This window comes from Rana temporaria, chromosome 1 (genome assembly GCF_905171775.1).
Source record: "Rana temporaria chromosome 1, aRanTem1.1, whole genome shotgun sequence".
Lineage (NCBI taxonomy): Eukaryota > Metazoa > Chordata > Amphibia > Anura > Ranidae > Rana > Rana temporaria.
Genome location: NC_053489.1, coordinates 215,929,013 through 215,954,895, shown reverse-complemented (window position 1 = coordinate 215,954,895; position 25,883 = coordinate 215,929,013). Strand labels below are relative to the sequence as shown.

The window sequence follows — 25,883 nt, the reverse complement described above, 5'->3', positions numbered from 1 at the left end:
GTTGTAAAGGAAACATTTTTTTTTTTTGCTGAAATGCCTGGTTACAGGGTATAAAGACATAATAGTTAACTGATTCCTTTTAAAAATGATTAAAAATAGATAAAAAGCAATCATATAATGTACCTGTAGTTTTAGTTTCGTTTTTTGCATGTTTCCTGCTTCTCTGCTGCACAGAGCCAATACAGGGCAGTGATGGTTTGTAAAACTGATTGGTGTTGAGGGGTTTTAGACACACAGTAATCACACCTCCTTGATTAGTGACCACAGAGAGAAAGCTCCCATGACTTTTTTCATCAGGAAACAGACAACCAGGAAGTGTTCAGAACAGAGAAGGATTACAGCAAAAACGAACAAAGAGGACATGAAACCAGGACTGCAGTAAGGTAAAGGAAGCTATTTAGCTAAAAAAAATATTCCTTTAGTGTCCCTTTAAGCCGGGTACACACTACAGTTTTTTTTTTTTTATGCAACCACAAAAAAAAACGACAGCTCTGGTCGGGAATCGCTGTACTAACCATGCAAGGTTAGTTCAGCGATCTCCCCCGCTGAGCCGTTGTGTCCTGACAAGGGGATGGCCCCCTGCCAGAACACTCCGATCAGCATACTCTGCCATTGGCTGAGAGCGCTGATCAGGAGTCGGTCGGCTGCTGGTTTTCCATTTTGCACGGGCAAAATGTTGGGCGGTATTTTTAGTAACAGCAAATGTCTCCTGACATTCTGCCCATGTGTTAACTATTCTTATAGTATTTGGGTGAGAGATAGATATTTATCTCTGCTCTATGAATCTCCTTAAATTGTGGGAATCATTTTAATTTTGTTACATATTCATTCAAAAATATTTTTCTTTTTTAAAACAGTATGTTTATGCATCTTCACCTTGCCTGGTTCCCGCACTCGCCCGGGTGATTGCCTATTTTGGCCTTGTGACGCCTAAGCATTCTGGTGCTGGTTACGTGGGTGAGTTCCTTCGCTTCCATATGTTCATTCCAATTGAATTGCTGCACGTTTACAGTTTGCACAAGAGCACCTGGATGTTCCACAGCAGTACTGGCAAAATATTCTGTGGACAGATGAAACCAAAGTTGAGTTGTTTGGAAGAAACACACAACACTATGTGTGGAGAAAAAGAGGCACAGCACACCAACATCAAAACCTCATCCCAACTGTGAAGTATGGTGGTGGGGGCATCATGGTTTGTGGCTGCTTTGCTGCATTAGGACCTGGACGGATTGCTATCTCCGAAGGAAAAATGAATTCCCAAGTTTATCAAGACATTTTGCAGGAGAACTTAAGGCCATCTGTCGACCAGCTGAAGCTCAACAGAAGATGGGTGTTGCAACAGAAGGACGTTGGCCATTAACTTGTCTTGCATACAAATGGCAAAGAATTGTCGGCCAACAAACATGAAACTATGTGGTTTTCCAGCTCTTTAGCGCCACCCTTCGGGCAACTTCTGCTAATGTCGTGTTATGGTTAGCATTGCTTCTGAGCATGCGTGTTTGTACTTTTTGAAGGACTTCTGTACACGCGATCGGATAATCCGGCAGCACACATTTGTTGTCGGAAAATTTTAAAGCATGCTATCCAACATTTGTTGTCAGAAAATCCAATGGGTTACGATGTAGATTCGGTGCCGAATTGGCAGCAAATTCTCTGTGATTTCGCACTGCATCTAGTGTCAACCCAAGCTCAATCGATTGGAAGGGAAGTTATGGCTGTTTATGTTTTAAGGAGTTTTATTGAGGTTTAACAGTTACAGACAATCGAGGTAAGACATGAGTTCAAAGAATATCACATCATCAAACAACAGCAACGAGGTAAATAGCCAAGTTGTTACCGTCGATGTACCAAAGAAAAAAAAAGCATATACGTTAACCAACAAAAAAACTCAAAAAGGTCATATCTAAAAGTGCATCTTAAAGGGGTTGTAAAGGTTAGTTTTTTATTTTCTAAATAGGTTCCTTTAAGCTAGTGCATTGTTGGTTCACTTACCTTTTCCTTCAATTTCCCTTCTAAATGTTCTGGCTGGGGGTTAGTCAGCCAGAACAGCTTACTGAGGAGGAACAGGAAGTGAGAAATTCAGACAAAGAAAACAAAGAAAAAAAACATTTAGAAGGGAAATTGAAGGAAAAGGTTAGTGAACCAACAATGCACTAGCTTAAAGGAGTTGTAAAGGTACAATTTGTTTTCCTAAATAGCTTCCTATACCTTAGTGCAGTCCTCCTTTACTTACCTCATCCTTCCATTTTGCTTTTAAATGTCCTCATTTCTTCTGAGAAATCCTCACTTCCTGTTCTTCTGTCTGTAACTCCACACAGTGATGCAAGGCTTTCTCCATGGTGTGGAGTGTCATGCTCGCCCCCTCCCTTGGACTACAGGAGGGTCAGGACGCTCTCTACGTTGCAGATAGAGAAAGGAGCTGTGTTAGTGGGCGTCCTGACTGATGAGGATGAGGTAAGTGAAGGAGGACTGCGCTAAGGTAAAGGAAGCTATTTAGGGGGAAAAAATGTACCTTTACAACCCCTTTAAAGCAACCTATTTAGAAAATAAAAAACAAACCTTTACAACCCCTTTAGAGCCGGTTCACACTGGGGCGACTCGTCAGGCGCGTCCCATTCTATGCAATAGAACAGTTCTAATAGGAGCGACGCAAGTCGATCCGACTTAGAAAAAGATTCTTGTATGACTTCGGTGGCGGCTCGGGGCGACTTGCATTGACTTCTATACAGAAGTCATTTTGCAGGTCGCCTCTGAAGTCGTCTTCAGGACGCCTTGCTGAGTCGCCCCCGAAGTCATGCCGCCTAAGTGTGAACCGCCTCTTAATGTAGAGACATGCTTTACACTGAACCAATGGTAAATAGTAAGCAAATAAAGAAGACTATGTAATAAGGAGGAAAACTGTCCACATAAATCTATATCATACCTTGGGAAGAAGAGGGGGAAGGGGAAGATATGGCTGTTTAATCGTTTGCGGATTTGATCTTTTTGATTAAATCGCACATCAATCGGACAAAAAAATCGAAGTGTATGTGGCCACCATTAGACTCAATTTAGGTCAAACTGAGGGCAGAAAGTGACTGATCTTGTTGCATCGATCGCCAGCACTGAGATGCTTTGTTTATACTGTCGGTCGTATTTTGATTAATCTAATTTTAAGATTGCACGGTGGAAATAGAAATGCAATCAATAACCAATGATCACATCTTCCAACTATTGATCAAAATCCACTTCCCTGTGTGTGTGTGTGTGTGTCGTATCCAGAGCTTTTTTTCTCAGAAAATAGGTGCAGGAACTCAACCACGACCCGTTCAGATTTCACAAACAGTAGAAGGGTCTTAAAGGGGCATTAAATACCAGGATTGCATTACATACAGAGTGCAGAGTTCAGGGGGTTACAAAGCTGTCTTTTGTAAACATAGAAACCAGACTTCTGTGTATACAAGTGATTGTGGTGAGCAGGCACCAATGGGTCTGAGCCAGAGGTGGTGGAACTGAGTTCCCCCAAGTTCCCCCTGAAAAAAAGCCCTGGTCGTATCGATTAAATAGGTTGTCGATCGTAGATTATTCCTATCAGGAGAGGTCCATCAGAAAAGAAATGGATAATTTATGAAATGTGTACACTCATTATTAGATTGTAAGCTTCTTGAAGACAGGAACTGATGTATAAATGATAAATACCTGTATTAAATATAAAAAAAACACATTACAGATCTAGGTGCATGAACATGCAGGGATGAATGTGTATGTGACACAAGCAGGGCATTGTGAGATCTCTGGACTTTTATTGGAAATGATGGGGAGAAATGATGTGAGTCCTCTCTTCGTCTCTCTCTCTCTCTCTCTCTCTCTCTCTCTCTCTCTCTCTCTCTCTCTCTCTCTCTCTCTCTCTCTCTCTCTCTCTCTCTCTCTCTCTCTCTCTCTCTCTCTCTCTCTCTCTCTCTCTCTCTCTCTCTCTCTCTCTCTCTCTCTCTCTCTCTCTCTCTCTCTCTCTCTCTCTCTCTCTCTCTCTCTCTCCTGTGTCATCCACCTTCTGATCTGCTCCTCCCTTTCCACTCCAGCTCCCTTTCCACTCCAGCTCCCTCCTCCCTTCCCATTCAAGCTGTGTGCTGGAGCTGTCACTGGCGCGGTGGTGCTGAACAGACGTGGCCGGTAGAACATGCCTGTGCCTCGGCTGTCCTTGTGCTGAGCATCCTATGGCAGGACTGAGCAGGCTCCAAAGCCATGAACGACAGCGGCAGCTCTATGCTGAGCACTGGGGAGGACAGGAGAGTTCACCACAGATACCAGCTGCCCCATGAGACTGATCCAAGCTTCAGGAGGCCTCTATGCCATCCCAGGGAGAGTGGACTTGCTGGGGGACGGAGACGGCTATCGCCACGGACAACCGAAAGCCCCCCGATAATGAGAAGACTCCCTCCGCAAGAGGGGGTACGAAAGCCTAGGCACCCCACCAGCCCTCAATATGCCCAGTACCCCGCTAATCCGCATCAGTACCCTTCCATTTATTCCCAGTACCCTTCCAGGTACTATCACTCCAGCAGCCCACCTGCTGCTGAGCACCATAGTCATATTCAGCACCATCCTAATTATCAAAGTCATCATCCACAGACTCCCACTCACCACCCTCATCCTAGTCACCAGCACATGACTCCACATAGGCAGACTCCCAGTCCCAAGCAGCAGTCTCCCAGTCCCAGGCACCATTCACACAGTCCCAGGCAGCAACCTTCCAGTCCCAGGGACTACCCACCCAGTCCTAGGGAACACACACCTAGTCCCAGGCTGGTGTCTCCCAATCCCAAGGAGCAGCCAGAGACTAGAAATGAACAGAGAACAAAGAAGAAAGAGGCTGAGAAGGTTTCAGAAGGAGCTTCCACCCAGCCAACCAAAGTCAGTGACCTTCCACCGGCCAAGAGCAGTGACAGTGACCCCGATCCAGACTCCGAGCCCCTGTTTGTGGAGCTGCACCCAATTCTGAGTTCTGTGTTTGGTCAGGTGAGAGTTCTAGGCTTATCAACTTTTTTTCCTTGCCTTAACATCCCCAAAACCTCAATGCCCTCCTCTACCCTCGCCACCCTGTATGCATGCTGTGCAGTCACTCTCTAATTCTAGAATGCAATGTATATTTTATCATCATGCAGGTTCATAGTCTATGTTCCAAGCAGATTTGTAGTTTTTCAGTCCTTGTGTAGTCACATCATTCGAACATTAGTACATCTACGCTTAGGTTGTGTTTATGCCAACATGTATGTTGCTCTTGAGGTCTTGAAATGCACAGCCTATATGAAAACTAGCTTAACTACCTTGCATTGTCTTGTCAAGGGCATTGGTGACGACATAAGGTGACAGGCCATCCTAAAACTTTGCAATTTTTCAATCTGTTATTAGCAACTTCACAGGCTTTTATGAGTACTAATGAAATAAGGCATGGGCATCTTATAATGGCAATAAGGCATGGGCATCTTATAATGGCAATAAGACATGGGCATCTTATAATGGCAATAAGACATAGGCATCTTATAATGGCAATAAGACATGGGCATCTTATAATGGCAATAAGACATGGGCATCTTATAATGGCAATAAGGCATGGGCATCTTATAATGGCAATAAGACATGGGCATCTTATAATGGCAATAAGACATGGGCATCTTATAATGGCAATAAGACATGGGCATCTTATAATGGCAATAAGACATGGGCATCTTATAATGGCATTATATGTAACCGCAACTGCATGGAAAACCGTGATTCTGCCCCTTTGGATTGTGAACTCCTTCAATGACTTTGCTGTAAGAATGAGTTATTTGTTGTACAGTGACAGTATTTATCGCTTGAATAAGATGTAGAAGCTGTGGCTGAAAATGACAGGGATGATACAATACATACCTGATATACTGCACTGATATCACTGCATACTGCACTGATATCAATGGGGTAGATTCAGGTAGGGGCGCGCACTACTACGGAGGCGCAGCGTATCGTTTTTACGCTACGCCTCCGTAAATTACTTGAGCTACGCTTCATTCACAAAGCATTTGCTCTGTAATTTGCGGGGGCGTTGCGTAAAAGTGGCCGGCGTAAGCGCGCGTAATTTAAATGATCCCGTAGGGGGCGTGGATCATTTAAATTAGGCGCATTCCCGCACCGAACTTAGTGCGCATGCTCCGTCGGGAAACTTTCCCGACGTGCATTGCGGTAAATGACGTCACAAGGACGTAATTTGCTTCGACGGGAACGTAAATGGCGTCCAGCGCCATTCACGATCCACTTACGCAAACGACGCAAATTTCTAAAAACGCGACGCGGAAACGACGTCCATACTTAGCATTGGCTGCGCCTCCTAATAGCAGGAGCAGCCTTACGCAACGGAAGCGCCGTACGCAAACAACGTAAAACTCGAACGCCGGGCGCGCGTACGTTTGTGAATCGGCGTGAGTATGCAATTTGCATACTCTACGCTGACCACTACGGGAACGCCACCTAGCGGCCAGCGTCAGAATGCAGCCTAAGATACGACGGCATAAGAGCCTTATGCCAGTCATATCTTAGGCTACAGTCGGCGTATCGAGCTTTCTGAATACAGAAAGTCGATACGCCGGCGCTACTTAGCAATTACGCTGCGTATCTATGGATACGCAGGCGTAATTGCTACCTGAATCTACCCCAATGCATATAACAGTCCTTAACCTTGACAGACATGCAACAAAACTTGGGTGGACAAATTCACATAACAGAAGATAAGAATCATTTTCCTGTGTGCTCCGTGACAATCCATACAGCTAAAATTCATTTGTAACTATGCTTAGTCCCATTACATTTAATATTTGCATTAATCAATAATATTGCTCCACTTTCACCCTAGGGCCATTGGGGCTGGGACTACAGCATGGCGCACTTAATGGAAATGAAATCGTTTGTTTCCACATTAACCCACGACAAATCAATCGATAGTTTGCTTCCTCTCTTTTAAAACACACTTGCTGATTAGGATCATTGCAATTATTTTCACGTACAATATATATATATATATATATATATATATATATATATATATATATATATATATATATATAGAGAGATATTGATATATCTCTATAGATATAGAGATATAGATATACAGAGCTTTTTTTCTCAGAAAATAGGTGCAGGAACTCAACCACGACTCCGTTCAGATTTTAAAAACAGTAGAAGGGTCTTAAAGGGGCATTAAATACCAGGATTGGATTACATACAGAGTGCAGAGTTCAGGGGGGTTACACACAGAGTGCAGAGCTGTCACTTGTAAACACAGAAACCAGACTTCTGTGTTTACAAGTGATTGTGGAGAGCAGGCACCAAAGGGTCTGAGCCAGAGGTGGTGGAACTGAATTCCCCCAAGTTCCCCCTGAAAAAAAGCCCTGTAGATATATATATCTATAGATAGATATCTATCTATCTATAGATATAGATACCTATAGATAGATATCTATATATATAGATATATATATATATATATATATATATATATATATATATATATATATATATATATAGATCTATCTATCTATATATCTATATATATCTATATCTCTATCTCTCTATCTATCTATCTATCTATCTATCTATCTATATATATATATATACATACATAGATATAGATAAATATATATATATATATATATATATATATATATATATATATATATATATATATATATATATATATATATATATAATTTTTATTATTATTATATATCATTTTTTATTTTATTTAGGTATACATGTCTGGAATCATCTCCATAAGTTTTGAGTTTATTTTTATTTTTTCATTTACATAGCATATTTCACATCTTGCTATAGCTACAGTAATTTACATCTTTAAACCTAAAGGGTATAGTGTAATATTTTTATTTTTTTTCTCTATCATGCAGTGATACCAGTAAAGTCGTATCTTGCACTGATAGGGGCTAAGAAGCCTGAAACACCTGTATGCAATTTTGTAATATTGGCTCTGTAAAATTGTAGCTATTCCTGTACTATACATAGCTGCTTCTGGATGCACAGGTGGCTAAAAGGGACACAAAAAGGAATAGTTAGCATGATTGCCCACTTACCTATAAGCACAAACTGAATTCCTTGTTTTGGGGTTTTGTGCTGGAAGTGAGGATGTGTAAATATCTTCTGTTATTAGAAGGCAATGATGTATCGTACATAATACACAAAGACATAAACAAACTAAGGCCAGTTTAGGTGGAAAACAAGCTCGTCATACATAGTGCAATCCGATTGTACAATCTCCTTTAGATCTGTTGGCAAGTAGTGGAAAGGCGTCCTTGGGTGGACACATATTTATTGTATAGACTAGGTAGGACCTCCTTTTACTAAGTTTTTGTAAAACTAAGACCCCTTTCAGACGGACGGCAGTTTTGCCGCAATTAAAAGCATGTACATTTTCAGTGAAATTTAAGGCTCTGGGCACTGCGATTAGCTGCATTTGTACATTGCGATTACGTGCGGTTACATGCGGCCGCGTTTAGCTGCGGTAGTCATTTCCATAGCAACCCTTTTTATTTTTTTGATTATGATGTGCTTCCTGTTCTTTTTCTTTTTTTCTCACGCTGCTATCCGCAGTTGACACAAAAGACTGCGATTACCTGCGGTTAAGTGCATATAGCTGCGCTAAATCGCACCTGGACGCATTCAATTCTATTTTTCTATTCGCACCAAACCGCATGCAACGAAATCGCAGCTAAACGTTGTGTGTGAATGGGGCCATAGGAAAGCATTGTGTGCTTTTAGCTGCGGTAGAAAACTAGAAAATCCGCAGCTAAAAGCACCATTCTATCCGTCCGTGTGAAAGGGGCCTAAATTAGATTTATGGAGATTTTACGGTCAGATTGTAAAGTGTATGGTGAAGTTTAAACTACAGGTATGTTTTTAGGTTCTGGGAGGAAACTTGAACAACTGGAAGAAACCTTTTAAAAAAAATGGAGATCACGCACATCTTAAAAGATAATGTCCCAGGTTTTGTGAAAATGACATAATAATACAGTCTGATACCATTCATACATAATCTGCATTTATCCATATGCAACGGGGCGTATTTTTTCAGTTATTCTGTTTCACACTTAAAGCGGATGTGCCATGGGAACAAAATATTAAAAGCCAGCAGCTACAAATACTGCAGCTGCTGACTTTTAATATTAGGACACTTACCTGTCCTGGAGTCCAGCGCTGATCGCAGCAGAGCACGAGCGATCGCTCGTCACTCTGCTGCTCCCCCCGCCATCCACGCTGAGGGAACCAGGAAGTGAAGCGCTGCGGCTTCACTGCCCGGTTCCCTACGGCGCATGCGCGAGTCGCGCTGGGCCCGCCGATTGGCTCACACGCTGTGTGCTGGGAGCCGAGTGTTCCCAGCACACAACGGGCGACAGACGGGATGTGACGGAATGCCCGTCTTTCGCCCGTAGCGTGTGGCCGGAAGTGGGTGCAAATACCTGTCTTTAGACAGGTGTCTGCACCCCCCTCCCCCCTGAAAGGTGTCAAATGTGACACCGGAGGGGGGGAGGGTTCCGATCAGCGGGACTCCACTTTAGGGTGGAGGACCGCTTTAAGGCCCGTACACACAATCGGATTTTACGACAATAATTGTCTGATGGACGTGTTGTGTCAGATAATCCGACCGTGTGTATGCTCCATCAGACAATAAATCTGTTATGTAGGATTATACGATTGTGTGTACACAAGTCCGTCAGACTAAAATCCGAAGTACAAACACGCATGCTCAGAACCAATGCTAACCATCAGACAACATTAGCAGAAGTTGCCCAAAGTGTGGCGCTAAAGAGCAGAAAAAACACTTATTTCTCGTGAATGTTGGCTGAAAATGTTGGGCCATGTGTATGTAGAACAAGTTCACGGCCAACGCCCTTTGGACCAAAATCCATGGTTTGGTCTGACGGATATCCGATCGTGTGGACGAGGCTTTAGATATATAGTTGTACATGTGTCAACGGTTGTATTCATGAAGGACGCTTGGGTCAGTTACATTTCTGAAAATTTACTGACGGAGCACTTTTTATTTTTTTACTGAGAACCTGAAAAAATACAGAACTTCTCTTAACCACTTAAGGACCGCCTAACGCCGATATACGTGGCAGAATGGCATGGCTGGGCACAGGCACATACAGGTACATTGCCTTTAGGAGCCCAGGCGTGGGTCGCGCGTGCAAAGCCAGCGGCACGCTCGCGACCCGGTCCGAAGCTCCGTGACCACGCCCGCGGACCCGATCGCCGCCGGTGTTCCACGATCGGTCACAGGAGCTGAAGAACGGGGAGAGGTGAGTGTAAACACAGCTTCCCTGTTCTTCTCTGTGGCAGTGTCACTGATCGTCTGTTCCCTGTTATAGGGAACGACGATCACTGACGTCACACGTCCAGCCACGCCCACCTACAGTAAAAATCACTCCCTTAGGGCACACTTAACCCCTTAGCGCCCCCTAGTTGTTAACCCCTTCACTGCCATTGTCATTTTCACAGTAAACAGTGCATTTTTATTGCACTTTTCACTGTGAAAATTACAATGGCCTCAAAAATGTGTCAAAAGTGTCCCCAATAATGTCACAATCATGAAAAAAATCACTGATCGCCGCCATTAGTAGTAAAAAAAATTATTAATAAAAATGCCATAAAACTATCCCCTATTTTGTAGACGCTATAACTTTTGCGCAAACCAATCAATAAACGCTTATTGCGATTTTGTTTACCAAAAATAAGTCGAAGAATACGTATCACCCTTAACTAAGGGAAAAAAAAATGTTTTATATATTTTTGGGGGATATTTATTATAGCAAAAAGTAAAAAATATTGAATTTTTTTCAAAATTGTCGCTCTATTTTTGTTTATAGCGCAAAAAATAAAAACCGCAGAGGTGATCATATACAACCAAAAGCTCTATTTGTGGGAAAAAAACGCCAATTTTGTTTGGGAGCCACGTCGCACGACCGCGCAATTGTCAGTTAAAGCGACGCAGTGCCGAATCGCAAAAAGAGGCAAGGTCCTTAACCTGCATAATGGTCCGGGTCTTAAGTGGTTAAAATCTAAGACACTCGATATTTAAACAGTATACACACAACATGGAAACACTAACAATACCCATAAAAAGTAATTTTGCCTGATTTAAAGTCAACACAGCATGACAAATGATCAGCCCCTGATATTTACAGACAATTGTAAACATCACTGATTTTTACAAACTGTCAGTAAATTTACTGATGGTTGGAAACCTTGCTTACAGAAGCTAAGAGTACAGAGATGCCTAATGAGCTGCTGCATCTTCATTGTCCAATAACAGGCAGAGTTAGATCCTGGTCTAAATTGCTTAAAGGATAACCAAAGGTTCCTTTTTTATTTATTTTTTAAAACAAACATGTCATACTTACCTCCTCTTTGCAGTTGGTTTTGCACAGAGTGGCCCCGATCCTCCTCTTCTGGGGTCCCTCAGCAGCGCTCCTGGCTCCTCCTCTTCTCGAGTTGTAATTCAGCTCTTTCTCTCAGGGTCTGTTTATAATATGAATATTGTCTGATTTGCTAAGGAATTATTTGGAGTCTGTGGCTACCCTGTCACATGTTTGTCACAAGGTTACAGTGTTAAAAGCAGGATGAGACAGCAGAAATGACTTTGTAGAGAATCACCAACTCCGGTACCCACCTTTCATTTAGAATCTGTAGTTTTGGTGGCTTGTTTGGTTATTTTTACAGCTTTGTGGAAAGCTGTATATATAACATCAGATATCTGGGCATCCCATCTGATTAGGGTGACCACATTTCCAAACTACCATTCAGGGACACCCTCACATCCTCCCTTCCCAAAAATCAGCTTGTGCTGTAACGAATCACAGCACAGTAAGTGCACCTTACAGACATCTGAATCAGGGTAATTAAAACAGCACAATAAAAAATATTAGCCATATGTGTTTGTATATGGTGCAATGGTAAAGATAGAATAAAGTTGCTATTTTGGGTGAACCTCCGCTTTAACCAGTTACTAACCGCCCTATAGATGATATACGTCTACAAGGCGGTTGCTTAACTCTGGGAGGACGTCCATGGACGTCCTCCCAGAATCGCACCCCCGCGCGCCCTCTGGGGCGCGCACACGGGAATGTCTGTGACCGCCGGGTCCGCTGATAGCGGCAGTTTACCACGTGATCGCTCCGTCCAATGACGGAACGATCACTTGTAAACAAACCGGCGTCATGTGATGACGCCGGTTCCTCCCTCCCCTCTCTGTACCGAACGGTACAGTGTGAGAGGGGGGGGGAGAGAGCGGATGCAGCACGAGTGCTGTGGGCTGGATCTGTGACAAATGCAGTCACAGATCCAGCCAGCCATCCATCCCTGCTCAGCCATCCCTGCCCCATACTGTGCAATACTCCATACCCATACTGTGCAATACTCTGCAATACCCCACAATACTCTGCAATACCCCACAATATTCTGCAATACCCCACACTACTCTGCAATACCCCACACTACTCTGCAATACCCCACAATACTCTGCAATACTCCACACTACTCTGCAATACCCCACACTACTCTGCAATACCCCACACTACTCTGCAATACCCCACAATACTCTGCAATACTCCACACTACTCTGCAATACCCCACACTACTCTGCAATACCCCACACTACTCTGCAATACCCCACAATACCCTGCAAAACCCCACACTACTCTGCAATACCCCACACTACTCTGCAATACCCCACACTACTCTGCAATACCCCACACTACTCTGCAATACCCCACAATACTCTGCAATACCCCACACTACTCTGCAATACCCCACAATACTCTGCAATACCCCACACTACTCTGCAATACCCCACAATACTCTGCAATACCCCACACTACTCTGCAATACCCCACACTACTCTGCAATACCCCACACTACTCTGCAATACCCCACACTACTCTGCAATACCCCACACTACTCTGCAATACCCCACAATACTCTGCAATACCCCACAATACCCTGCAACGTCGCCTATGGGGATTTTTAAGTAGCGAAGTTTGGTGCCATTCCACGAGCGTGTGCAATTTTGAAGGGTGACATGTTGGGTATCTATTTACTCGGCGTAACTTCATCTTTCACATTTATGCAAAAGAATGAAGAAAAAATACAAAATTTGCTAAATTTTATAACAGAAACAAAGAAAACTTAATTTTTTTTACAGAATTTTCAGTCTTTTTTCTCTTATAGCGCAAAAAATAAAAAACCCAACGGTGATTAAATACCACCAAAAGAAATCTCTATTTGTGTGAAAAAATGACGAAAATTTAATTTGGGTACAGTGTTGTATGACTAAGTAATTGTCATTCAAATTGTGAGAGCACCGAAAGCTGAAAATTGGTCTGGTTATTAAGTGGGTTTACGTGCCCAGTGGTCAAGTGGTTAAACTCCCTGAAAAGTGTAATATATTGTAACCTATCAATCATTAAATGTGGTAGCTGCATTTGTTTTCTTTTTTCCCTTTAATGTCACCTGCTGATCTGGCCAGTGGCATACTTCCTGTCTTAGGCCTCTCATACAGGCATCCACTGGGTGGTAAAAACAGGTTTTACTAGCCTTCAGCCGCCCACCAAAAGTGTAAAAATACACCCAGAGGAGGCTGTTCATGCCGCCACTGCAGAGCTTTGCATTATGGAAAATTTTATGTAACATACTGAATAAATTACATTAGCTAAGAAATAAAGAGAATCGGTGTTCTGAAAAAAAAAGTGTTTTCATACTGTAGTCCACTTATTTGATAAAGCATTATTATCATCCTACATTTCAGCATGTGGGCTATTGTTATACATACCTTCCAACTTTGTAACCTAAAATGCCTAGATACTCCAATTTACGAACGTACGTGCGCCCGTTGCAGTAAAGATACGCCGTTTTTTACGTAAGGCATTTTCCGGCGTAAAGTTATTCCATCAAATAGCTGGCCTAGTCAATGTTAAAGGGTCACTAAAGGAATTTTTTTTTTTAGCTAAATAGCTTCCTTTACCTTGCTGCAGTCCTGGTTTCATGTCCTCATTGTTCGTTTTTGCTTTCATGTTGCTGTAATTCCTCTCTGTTCTGGACACTTCCTGGTTGCCTGTTTCCTGATAACCACAGTACTGGGAGATTTCTCACTGTGGTCACTAATCAAGGAGGTGTGATTACTGTGTGTAAAACAAAACTGGATTGGTGCTGAGGAGTTTTAGACAAAGTATCACTGCTCTCTATTGGCTGACTGCCCTCTAGTGGCTCTCTGTACATCAGAGAACCAGGAAACAACAGCAAAAACGAAACTACACTGCAGGCACATTATATGATTGTTTTTTTATCTATTTGTAATCATTTTTAAAAGGAATCAGTTAACTATTATGTCTCTATGCCCTGTAAACAGTCATTTCAGCTAAAAACATTTTTTCCTTTAGTGACCCTTTAAGTATGGCCGACGTTCCCACGTCGAAATTTGAAAATTTTACGTCGTTTACGTAAGTCGTCCGTGAATAGGGCTGGACGTAATTTACGTTCACGCCGAAACCAATACGTCCTTGCGGTGTACTTTGGAGCAATGCACACTGGGATATGTCCACGGACGGCGCATGCGCCGTTCGTAAAAAACGTCAATCACGTCGGGTCACAGTTAATATGCATAAAACACGCCCCCCACATCATTTGAATTAGGCGCGCTTACGCCAACCAATTTACGCTACGCCGCCGTAACTTAGGAGGCAAGTGCTTTGTGAATACAGCACTTGCCTATCTAACTTACGGTGGCGTAGTGTAAATGCCATACGCTACGCCTGCCTAACGTTGCGCGCCCCTACCTGAATCTAGCTAAACGTGTTACTAAACTTAGGACTCTGCATTGTCTATATCTGGTCTCCCACAGTACACACAACATGGCAATAGTTTTAGTAAATAGAATTTCTCATCAGCAGTATATAGCAGTCTTGTGACTTCTATCAAGCCTAGCACTGGTTATATTCTCCTAGCCCTCAAGGCTCTGTACTATCAGTAGATGGATTGGAGACTGTGGAAGAAGGGGATGATCAGAGAAGACAGGATCAAACAGCCTTTTTACACATTCGGCGGGATTAACTCCTTAGGTTCTGCAGTGAGTATAACAAGCATGCTTTACTGCATATAAAGAACTGATTTTACTGTTGTGGGTTTAGTAACACTTCCATTACTTCCATGAATGCCATTCATTACTTGAGCACCAGTGGTGAAAGAATAGTAGATATCTCCATATTGAAGCAATTATTTTTGGTGTTGGAAATTGTCACATGGACTATTTTTATTGCTTTGGTTATTTATGTATCACTGAGTTATGTCAGCACCATTTATCTTCATGGTTACATGAAGTCATATGATTTTTTGTATTTTAACTTATACATTCAGCATTGTGAGCGCCAGTCTTTACTTTGTTTGTTTTATGTTTGCAGGTGATATATCACTTTTTTTTAACCACTTCCCGCCCAGTCAATAGACAATTGACGTCCGGGAAGTGGTTCTGTTATCCTGACTGGACGTCCAGCAGGATAACATGCCGTCGTGCGACAGTGGTGTGGCGATCGGTGATGCTGGGTGTCAGTCTGACACCCTGCATCTCCGATCTCAGTAAAGAGCCTCCGGTGGAGACTCTTTACCACGTGATCAGCCGTGTCCAATCACGGCTGATCACGATGTAAACAGGAAGAGCCGTTGATCGGCTCTTCCTCACTCATGTCTGACAGACGCGAGTGGAGAAGAGCCGATTGGCGGCTCTCCTGACCGGGGGTATAAGCTGATTGTTTATCAGCGTAGCCGCCCCCCCCCGTGGATGCCCACACTGGACCACCAGGGAAGCCACCAGGACCACCAGGGAAGGGGGTAACATGTGGATGGCCAGGTATGTACCCCATGGACATCCACATGTTAAAAAATCTTCGCAATAGATGCCAATCAGTGCCCACAAATGGGCACTGACTGGCAACATGGGCACAACATAAAAAAAACTTTTTTTTTTTTTTAATTTTCGGTCTTTTTTAAGTTGTTGCGCAATAAATAAAAATCGCAGAGGTGATCAAATACCACCAAAAGAAAGCTTTATTTCTCTGAACAAAATTACAAAAATTTTATTTGGGTACAGCGTAGCATGACCGCGCAATTGTCTTTCAAATTGCGACAGCGCTGAAAGCTGAAAATTGGCTTGGGCAGGAAGGTGCGTAAGTGCCTGGTATTGAAGTGGTTAAAGGGGCAGCCATATATTATGAATTTATTTTTTAAGGCGCCATTCTTTGGAATTATCTATATACTCACAATATACTTAAACTCAATCATTCAGGTTAATGGGGCTGCACCACAACTGCAAGCCAAGTGCTTCGATAACTCATTAACTCCATTATAATCCGTCGCTCGGGCAAAACAAAGAAAAAGAAACAGGCATTCCGAAGCCTGACTGTGGCTGCTTAGCCACTCTCTGAAAATGGATCCACCACAGGTGGCTTTTCAGAGCATTGGCTAGTGTGAACCTTGCTGTAGGGCACAGGTGTCAAACACAAGGCCCGTGGGCCGAATCCGGCCCTCCAGGCCATTTCATGTGGCCCTCAAACCTCTCCTTCAGCTGCAGGAGAGCTCCAGCCCGCCTCTGGTCCTCCTTCAGACCCTGTACTTTCTGCTCTTGACATCTAATATATGGGGAGGGGGTGCGCTACTACATAATACACTACTTGCTGGCTATTCTACCTGGTATTAATTAATTAAAATTACTGTTAGACATATATTTTTCAGGTGTCCACAATTTGTGGATTAGCACAGAAAAATTTACAATGAATTTTAGTCTGCAGCTATATGCTGTAATTAACTCTGGAGGATGAATAAATAAAGAATTTGCGACAAACAAAAAAGAATACGAATGCAGCCACCACATCTAAGAACTGGCAAAGTGCAAAGTAATACCTTTTTAATACCGCTTGAATATTACGCCGTAACTTTAACTAGGTACGGACCGCTCACTGCAGTTGTACTGCGGCAGGTTGGCTCCCCCAAGCGAATCGCTGTCATTGTACGTCAAGTGCGTACACGGCGATTTGTGGGCGCGCGCCACCAAAGGCGTGCCCGCGCTCCCATTCGTGAGCGGGGGAGCCAACCAGTGGGTCCAGCCGACTCGCTTGCCACCTGCGATTGCTTCAGAAAAAAGGCAGAACGGGCATCTGTCAGTGTAAACAAACAGATCCCCTTTCCATCAGGGGAGGAGAGAGAGATCGTTTGTTCCTAGTGATTAGGAACAGCGATCTCTCAACTCCTCCAGTCAGCCAAGCCCCCATACAGTTAGCAACACCTCCTGGGGCCAGCTATGACTAAGCATCTATCCATGATGTGAAACATGTTAGCTTTTTTGTCCCCTATGTCCACTTTCTACCATTGATTGCAGTGTTGCATGAATTTTTGGATGTTATACAGCTTTGGATTTTATCCTTTGTTCATTTTGTTTCAATAAATCACAGTGCGGCAGTCCAGGAACATTTATTTTTGCCACGGATCAGCGCAGAGTCTGCACCTTTGAGCGGTACTCTTTTCCATCCTGGGAAACACAGTTAACCCCTTGATCGCCCTCTAGTGTTACCCCTTCCCTGCCAGTGACATTTACACAGTAATCAGTGGCTATTTTTATCTCTGATTGCTGGATAAATGTCAATGGTCCCAAAAAAGTGTCTGATCTGTCTGCTGCAATGTCGCAGTCCGGCTAAAAATCACAGATCACCACCATTACTAGTAAACAAAAAATAATAATAAAAATGCCATAAATCTATCCCATAGTTTGTAGAAGTTATAACTTTTGCGCAAACCAATCAATATACGCTTATTGCGATTTTTTTTACCAAAAATATGTAGCAGAATACATTTGTCCTAAACTGATGAAGACATTTTTTTTTACAATTTTTTGGGGGATATTTATTATACCAAAAAGTAAAAAAAATATATATATATATATTTTTTTTTCAAAATTGCTCTTTTTTTTTTTAAAGGGCAAAAAATAAAAACTGCAGAGGTGATCAAATACCACCAAAATAAAGCTCTATTTGTGGGGAAAAAAAAGGACATACATTTTGTTTGGGTACAGCGTCGCACGACTGCGCAATTGTCAGTTTAATCACCGTATCGCCATCTAAGGGTGTAAATCCTTGCGGTCCTTCAGTAGTTATTGCAGATACTGGAAACAGGTCATTTCTATAGTTAGTGACCTGCTGCGTGTTCAGTTGCTCTTTTGTTGTTGACAGATTTCCTTGAGGATCAATGAGAGTCAGTAGGAATCATGCTGTTTGTGTGCATGCCCCCACTAGTGCATCATTATGACAGACGGGAGCTTAAAGCCTAAGATACAGGAGTGAGCAATAGCTGGAGCTGGGAGGAGGGGGCAGGATAGACGCAGAGAGAGCAAGCAGATGATCTATTCTGTGTTTTGTTGCTCTTTCCACTGCTCTAATCAACGCTGCTTAGAGAAGCCTTGTCAGTTACATCATACAGTCCAAGTAGTAGGAAAGATTTTTTTTGTAGTTTTTCAAACAAAAATCTTGTCCCAGATCCAACGGATCTCCTAAACCTACAGGTACTTCTTACCCTGGAAATGTCATTGCCCAAAGAGAAAAGACAAATGTGGCTGGCGTGGTTTATTTCCTTGTCCCTATCTTGGAGTGAATACCCCATACCTTCCAACTTTTTTGAGATGGGAATAAGGGACACCTATCAGCAGGGATGGACTGACCATTGGGACTACAGGGAGTTTCCCGGTGGGACGGTGGCACACTTGGGCCGGCTTCAGTGACAGCGGACCGCTGCCCCCCTCCGCTCCTCTGTCTCTCCCTCCCCGCAGAGCTCACCTCCTCTCCCTCCGCGCAGCGCTCACCTGGGGGGAACAGAGAATCAGGGGGAGGACCAAAGGAGCAGGGGGGACGACAGAGGAGCATGGGGGAGGGGACAGACAGCTGACTCAACAGATATGGCCTGGAAGTTTCTCACTTCTGCTTAATCTTGTCCCATAAGGGGGGCACCAAACTGATTCTTTGCCTCGGGTGAAATAATGTCTAGCTTCTCCACTGGTACAGTCTATAAGAATGGGAGGGAGGCGCAGTGGCGGTATAGCGCCGCTAAAAATAGCGGCGCTATACCGTCGGAATTGCCGCAGGTTTCGGCCGCTAGCGGTGCGGTATTAACCCCCGCTAGCGGCCGATAAAGGGATAATACCTCCCGCAATGCACCTCTGCAGAGGCGCATTGCGGGCGGTATTACCACGGTTTCTCATTGTTTTAAATGGGAAGGAGCGGTGAAGGAATACATACAAACTATGGGATAGATTTAGGGACTTTTTTTTTTATTATTGTTTTTACTGTTTTTTAGTGGGACTTCCACATTGCGGCGAACAAATCTGACCCCATAATTATACTATTTGGGGACCGGTGACATTATTGCATTGATCAGTGCTTTAAAAATGCACAGATCAATGTAAAAATGACACTGGCAGGAAAGGGGTTAACACTAGAGGGCAATCAAGGGGTTAAGTGTGTTCCCTCAGCGTGTTCTAACTGTAGGGGGGATGGGCTGCTAGAAACTATTCCTGAACACTGGGAGCAGCAGATCTCTGTCATGTCCCAAGGCAGAACGGGGAATCGCCTTGTTTACAGTTCCCCGTTCTGCCTCTCCTCACCAGCGATCAAGAGTCGCAGACAGACATCCTCCTTGCACTGACCCACGTACAGGTACGTCGATTCACGCAGGAGAGCCGACCTGCCGCAGTATCTCTCAGTGATCTGGTCGGCTAGGGGTTAAAGTCTGTGTGTGTGTAAAGGCAGGCGTCCCAATACTTTTGGAAATATAGTGTAGATATCATACAGGAGTTAATTTACTGGAGAACTGTTCCCTTTGCAAAGTAAATGTGCACATAGCTACCTAACTATAACAAATGGCATTCATGCCCAAATGCCTTCCACTGGCTTATTCCCCCTACCACCATCCCTGTACCACCATCCCTGTACCACCATCCCTGCTACTTTCATTGGCTATTTATAAAATAAAAAATGGCAAAGAACTCCCAGAGGATCTGAAAAAAAAGAATTGTTGCTCTACATAAAGATGGCCTAGGCTATAAGAAGATGGCAACCTGTGAAGCTCTGGTGAACTCCATCCCCAAGAGGGTTAAGGCAGTGCTGGAAAATAATGGTGGCCACACAGAATATTGACACTTTGGCCCAATTTGGACATTTTCACTTAGGGGTGTACTCACTTTTGTTGCCAGCGGTTTAGACACTAATGTGTGTTGAGTTATTTTTAGGGGACAGCAAATTTAAACTGTTATACAAGCTGTACACTCACTACTTTACATTGTAGCAAAGTGTCATTTCTTCAGTGTTGTCACATGAAAAGATATAATAAAATACTTACAAAAATGTATGTGTTTGGGGGGGGGGTGGGTGGGTGGTGGGGTGGTGGGGGCGGTGTAATCACTTTTGTGAGATACTGTTTGTCCACAGTCTCTGACCATCTCCTGTACTATGTCCGCAGTCTCTGATGCTCTCCTGTACTATGTCCACAGTCTCTGACCATCTCTTGTATCATGTCTGCAGTCTCCGACCATCTCCTGTATCATGTCTGCAGTCTCTGACCATCTCCTGTAGTATGTTTGCAGTCTCTGACCATCTCCTGTATCATGTCTGCAGTCTCTGACCATCTCCTGTATCATGTCTGCAGTCTCTGACCATCTCCTGTAGTATGTCTGCAGTCTCTGACCATCTCTTGTAGTATGTTTGCAGTCTCTGACCATCTCCTGTAGTATGTCTGCAGTCTCTGACCATCTCCTGTAGTATGTTTGCAGTCTCTGACCATCTCCTGTAGTATGTTTGCAGTCTCTGACCATCTCCTGTAGTATGTCTGCAGTCTCGGACCATCTCCTTATTATTATTATACAGGATTTATATAGCGCCAACAGTTTGCGCAGCGCTTTACATCAGGGAAGACAGTACAGTCACAATACAATTCAATACAATATCTCCTGTACTATATCTGGACCCAGAACTAATTGTTCAGCCAGGTCCACTTCAGTGAGTGGTAATGATGTGCAGTAACTTGTAGCAATCAATCAATAATCAGTTGTGATCTGCTGTAATCTCTAGCAACCAATCAGTGAGTGGTAATGATGTGCTGTAATCCCTAGCAGCCAATGAGTGAGCAGTATTGATGTGCTATAATCTCTAGCAGCCAATTAGTGATCGGTAATAATGTGCCGTAACCATTAGCAACCAATCGGCAAGCAGAATATATGTGTTGTAACCTCTAGCAACCAGTCGTGAGCAGTACTGATGTACTGTAACCCCTAGCAACCAATCAGTGAGTTGTAATGATGTGCTGTAATCTCTAGCAACCAATCAGTGAGCAGTAATATTGTGCTATAACCTCTAGCAACCAATCAGCGAGCAGAAATGATGCAGAGGTGCATTGCTGGCGGTATTACCGCGGTTTCCTATTGCTTTCAATGGGAAGGAGCAGTGGAGGAACGGTAAACACACCCCTCCTTCACCGCTCCAAAGATGCTGCTAGCAGGACTTTTGGAGCGGTCCTTTTCAGGCGGTATTTAGGCAATATTTTTTTTGCATATGCAGAGTGGACATGGACACGGCCTACTATACTCTATGGGCCCTCTGATCTGCCCAGATGGAAGGGGACGGATCCCCCCTTTATCAGATTGAATTGGAGGTAGGTGGGTATATGGCCACAAGTCCATTTATATCTGTGGCTTAAAAGAGGTGACCAGGGCATACCTCCCAACTTTTTGAGATGGGAATGAGGGACACTTATCAGCAAAAGCACGCAGGCATAGGACACGCCCCTTGCCACACCCCCTTAAAGGAGAATTGTACAAAAAACAAGATTGGTTAAAACCACAAGTGGATTTTATATACAACTATATAGATCAGACCAAAATGAGGGACAAATGAGGAAGAATGAGGGACATTGCTCCAAATCAGTGACAGTCCCTCAAAATCAGGGACAGTTGGGAGCTATGCTAGGGGGTCCGATTGGGTCAGACTGATCATGTCAAAGGGGCCTAAGGCTGCTTTCACACTGATGAGCTGTGGTTTACCCACACCGAGGGTGCACCTGTGGCTTTTCTGTGGGTTAGCTGCACTTTGCCATGGACTTCTATTATATCCTGCAGGTGTGGTGCACTTTCTGAAGTGCACCACACCTGCAGGTTTGGACCTGCCCTTATGGACGCACCGCCACTGGTTCCAACAAATCCACTGACTACCGCCATAGGCCTGAAAATTACTTAAAACTCTCTAAAGAATAACAAAGCGGTAAATTACAGTTTTTATGTCGCACAATGGTTTATCAAAATCAAAATATCAGTAGAAAAATCCACCAAATGCATATTTAGGGTTAGAAAAAATGGTGTCGTGCAAAGTAAATTGATACCCAACATGTCAAGCCTTAAAATAGTGTTCACCCGTGAAATGGCGACAAACTTCTGTACCCTAAATTAGCCATAAGTGATGATTTAAATGCTGCTACATGTAATCAGTTTAGAGTTAACTGTGAACAATTGGCCTAGAATTATTGCTCTTACGCACGCAGCATGTGTAGTGTAACATGTTTCGCACAATCAACGTTTTCATGCGTATTCGTGTTTATGGGGTTTCGGGGCAACTGTTGCCTGCCCTGATCACTTTCATCTGACAGGCAACAGTCAGAAAGGGTTAAATCACTCACGAGATGATAAGACCCCACAATAAGAGAGGTACATTTTTGGAAATACAATCAATAAGTGACAGCCGCATGCTAATGTTACATTCAAGTGCCCACCACCACCCCAAACACAGGTCGCAAATGCAGTGTGTTTGCCCACACTGGATCGCATGGTACTTTCGTACCATGCAATTCTGTTACTGTGTGTTTTAAAACATAATGCACACACTACTTTGGTGCGGTGCAGTGTGATTTTTGCTCAGTCAAAATGAATGGGCTGAAATCGCACCACACAGAACCACATGCAATCACTCAAGAATCGCTCTTTCCTCATGTGCGAGCATCAGTGGCGGTTGGTCCATAGAGGGCGCTGGAGCGCCACCCCCTCTGGCTCTCACCGCCACTGAGTCTAATAACATAGATTCATGCATTGCATTGCATTGCATTGTCGCCACTGCCAGCGGCTCTGATAGGCTTTCCAAGTACAGCCCTCGGGTCCCCGGAAGCTTATCCTCGGAACGCACAGGGGGTGCGTTCCTTGGATAAGACTGACAGGCGTCTCAACCAATCAGGTTTGCCGGTTCTGGCTACCGTTAACCTGATTGGCTGAAGCGTCATCGAGGGCGGGAGAAGATATCGAGGGTCGAGGACGTGGATGGCTGACTCCAGTAAAGGTAAGTGCCGGGCTGGGGGGGAAAGGGGCATTTTACAGGGCACAGCGGCGACGAAGGGCACAGTGACAACAATAGGCACAGTGCGGACAATGGGGACAATTGGCACAGCGCCATGAATGGGCACAGTGGCGACAATTAAAGGGCACAGTGACATCAATGGGCACAGTGGCGACAATAGGCACAGTGGGGACAGTGGGCACAGTGGGGACAATTGGTACAGCGGCATGAATGGGCACAGTGGCGACAATTAAAGAGCACAGTGACATAATGGGCACAGTGGAGACAATGGGCACAGTGGTGACAATTAAAGGGCACAGTGGTGACAATGGGCACAGTGGCGACAATTGATGGCACAGTGGCTGTGTTTGATGGCATGGCACAGTGGCTGCGTTTGATGGCATGGCACAGTGGTGACAATTGACGGCACAGTGGCTGCGTTTGATGGCATGGCACAGTGGCTGCGTTTAATGGCATGGCACAGTGGTGCGAATTGATGGCACAGTGGCTGCGTTTGATGGCATGGCATAGTGACTGCATTTGATGGCATGGAACAGTGGTGACAATTCATGGCACAGTGGCTGCGTTTGATGGCATGGCATAGTGACTGCATTTGATGACATGGCACAGTGGTGCGAATTGATGTCACAGTGGCTGCGTTTGATGGCATGGAACAGTGGTGACAATTGATGGCACAGTGGCTGCGTTTGATGGCATGGCACAGTGGTGACAATTGATGGCACAGTGGCTGCATTTGATGGGCAAAGTGAGGCTGCAATTTTTTTTTCCGTTTGCGCCCCCCCAAAAATTTTGAGCACCAGCCGCCACTGGCGGACATGGTGTGAACTGGCCCTAAAAGTATTGGACTCTGGATAAAAAAACAAATGTCACTGCCCCTACCTATGACTGGTCTATATAGTAAGGAGCAGGGCTGGACTGGGACAAAAATTTGGCCCTGGACTTCATCCAGACTGGCCCACTTTGACAGGTCTCTCCCATGGCGGCCGGACAACTCCCGCACCCCCCCGGCCACCCAAGCCCCTCTCCCCCTTCACTAGCCACTATCCGTTCTACTTTATTAGAGTAAAACGACTGCAATTGGTACTCTTATAGGCAGTACCAGTGGGGAATATAGACATTATTTCAACCAGGGCGAAGAATCAGTTTAGTGGGACAACATTAGGCAGAAGTGAGAAACTCCCAGGCCATAGCTGTTGAGTCAGCTGTCTGTCCCACCCCCATGCTCCTCTGTCGTCCCCCCTGCTCCTCTGGTCCTCCCCCTGCTTCTTTGTTCCCCCCAGGTGAGTGCTGTGGGCAGAGAGAGGAGGTGAGCGCTGCGGGAAGGGAGAGACAGAGGAGCGGAGGGGGGCAGCAGTCCGCTGTCACTGAAGCCGGCCCACTGAGCCATCGGCCCACCGGGAAACTCCCTGTAGTCCCAATGGCCAGTCCATCCCTGGTAAGGAGCCCTGGAAAGGGCGCATATACATACAAAAGTAACACAGAATATCCAAGCTCAGAGCTTACATAGAAAATTGTAACTAGTGTGTAGTGGTAGAAAATCAATCTCATGTATAACAAAAGAGAATTTAGTATTACATAGCACGATCGCAGACACTAACAGAAGAGAAGACGTCCTACTTTATCTAATTAGTGAACGAATGCTGCGTCTCCAGATTTTATTTACTATGACTAATGCACTAAAAATACACATTCTAAAAGTAAAAAAAAAAAATTTGCAGAGATCTACAGACGTAAGAGAAAATCCAAAATTAAATATATGTGAACAGCTTTTCTCCTGTTTATACTTCTTTATTTTGACTGTACCTTTGGGCAGTGAAAATCTAATGTAGTACTAAACGATATCCTTATTCTCCACAAATAATCCATACGCATCCATTACTTAATGGCCTTGTAATCTAATTTTCATAAAATCATTTCTTGCTGTGTTTTTCTGCCTCCTTGTAATGTCCTCTATGAGCTCCTGAACCTCTTCTTATCCCTTTGCACTGCTCTATGCACACTACACACTCCATACTCCATAGCCCCTAGCCCAGTGATCGCGACCCTTGGCACCCCAGATATTTTGAAACTCCATTTCCCATGATGCTCAAGCATTCTGCAGCGTAGTTGGAAAATGTAGTTCCAAAACATCTGGGATGCCAAGGTTTACCATCACTTCCCTAGTCCATCTCAGGAGGGTGACTACATTCTTACCTACAGTGGGACCATGGGGAACAAACGTTGCCACCCTTTAGTAGGAAGTCAGATTACAGCAGAATAAAAAAAAAAAAAGATTTTGGAGCTTTGAAGGAGGCTGCAAGCAATAGAAGTTACTTTTTTTGAGTTAAGAATATATACATGAATACAGTGGAACCTCGGTTTAAGAGTAACTTGGTTTGAGAGCGTTTTGATTTGCGAGCATTTTTTAAAAAAATTCTGACTCGGTTTACGAGTGTTGACTCG

General features: G+C 44.0%; 1 protein-coding gene across 2 annotated transcripts in view; it reads left to right on the top strand.

The window, feature by feature from the left end:
- The first annotated feature begins 4,072 nt into the window (after positions 1–4,072).
- Positions 4,073–25,883, top strand: part of CABP1 (calcium binding protein 1) — a 63,955-nt gene continuing 42,144 nt past the window's right edge. The window contains exon 1 of one of the 2 annotated variants that reach the window (XM_040350101.1): positions 4,073–4,995. In XM_040350101.1, the coding sequence (XP_040206035.1) occupies positions 4,222–4,995 (774 nt within the window). In that variant the 5' untranslated portion in view covers positions 4,073–4,221. The remainder of the gene's footprint in view (positions 4,996–25,883) is intronic. The other variant, XM_040350109.1, reaches the window with a different exon arrangement.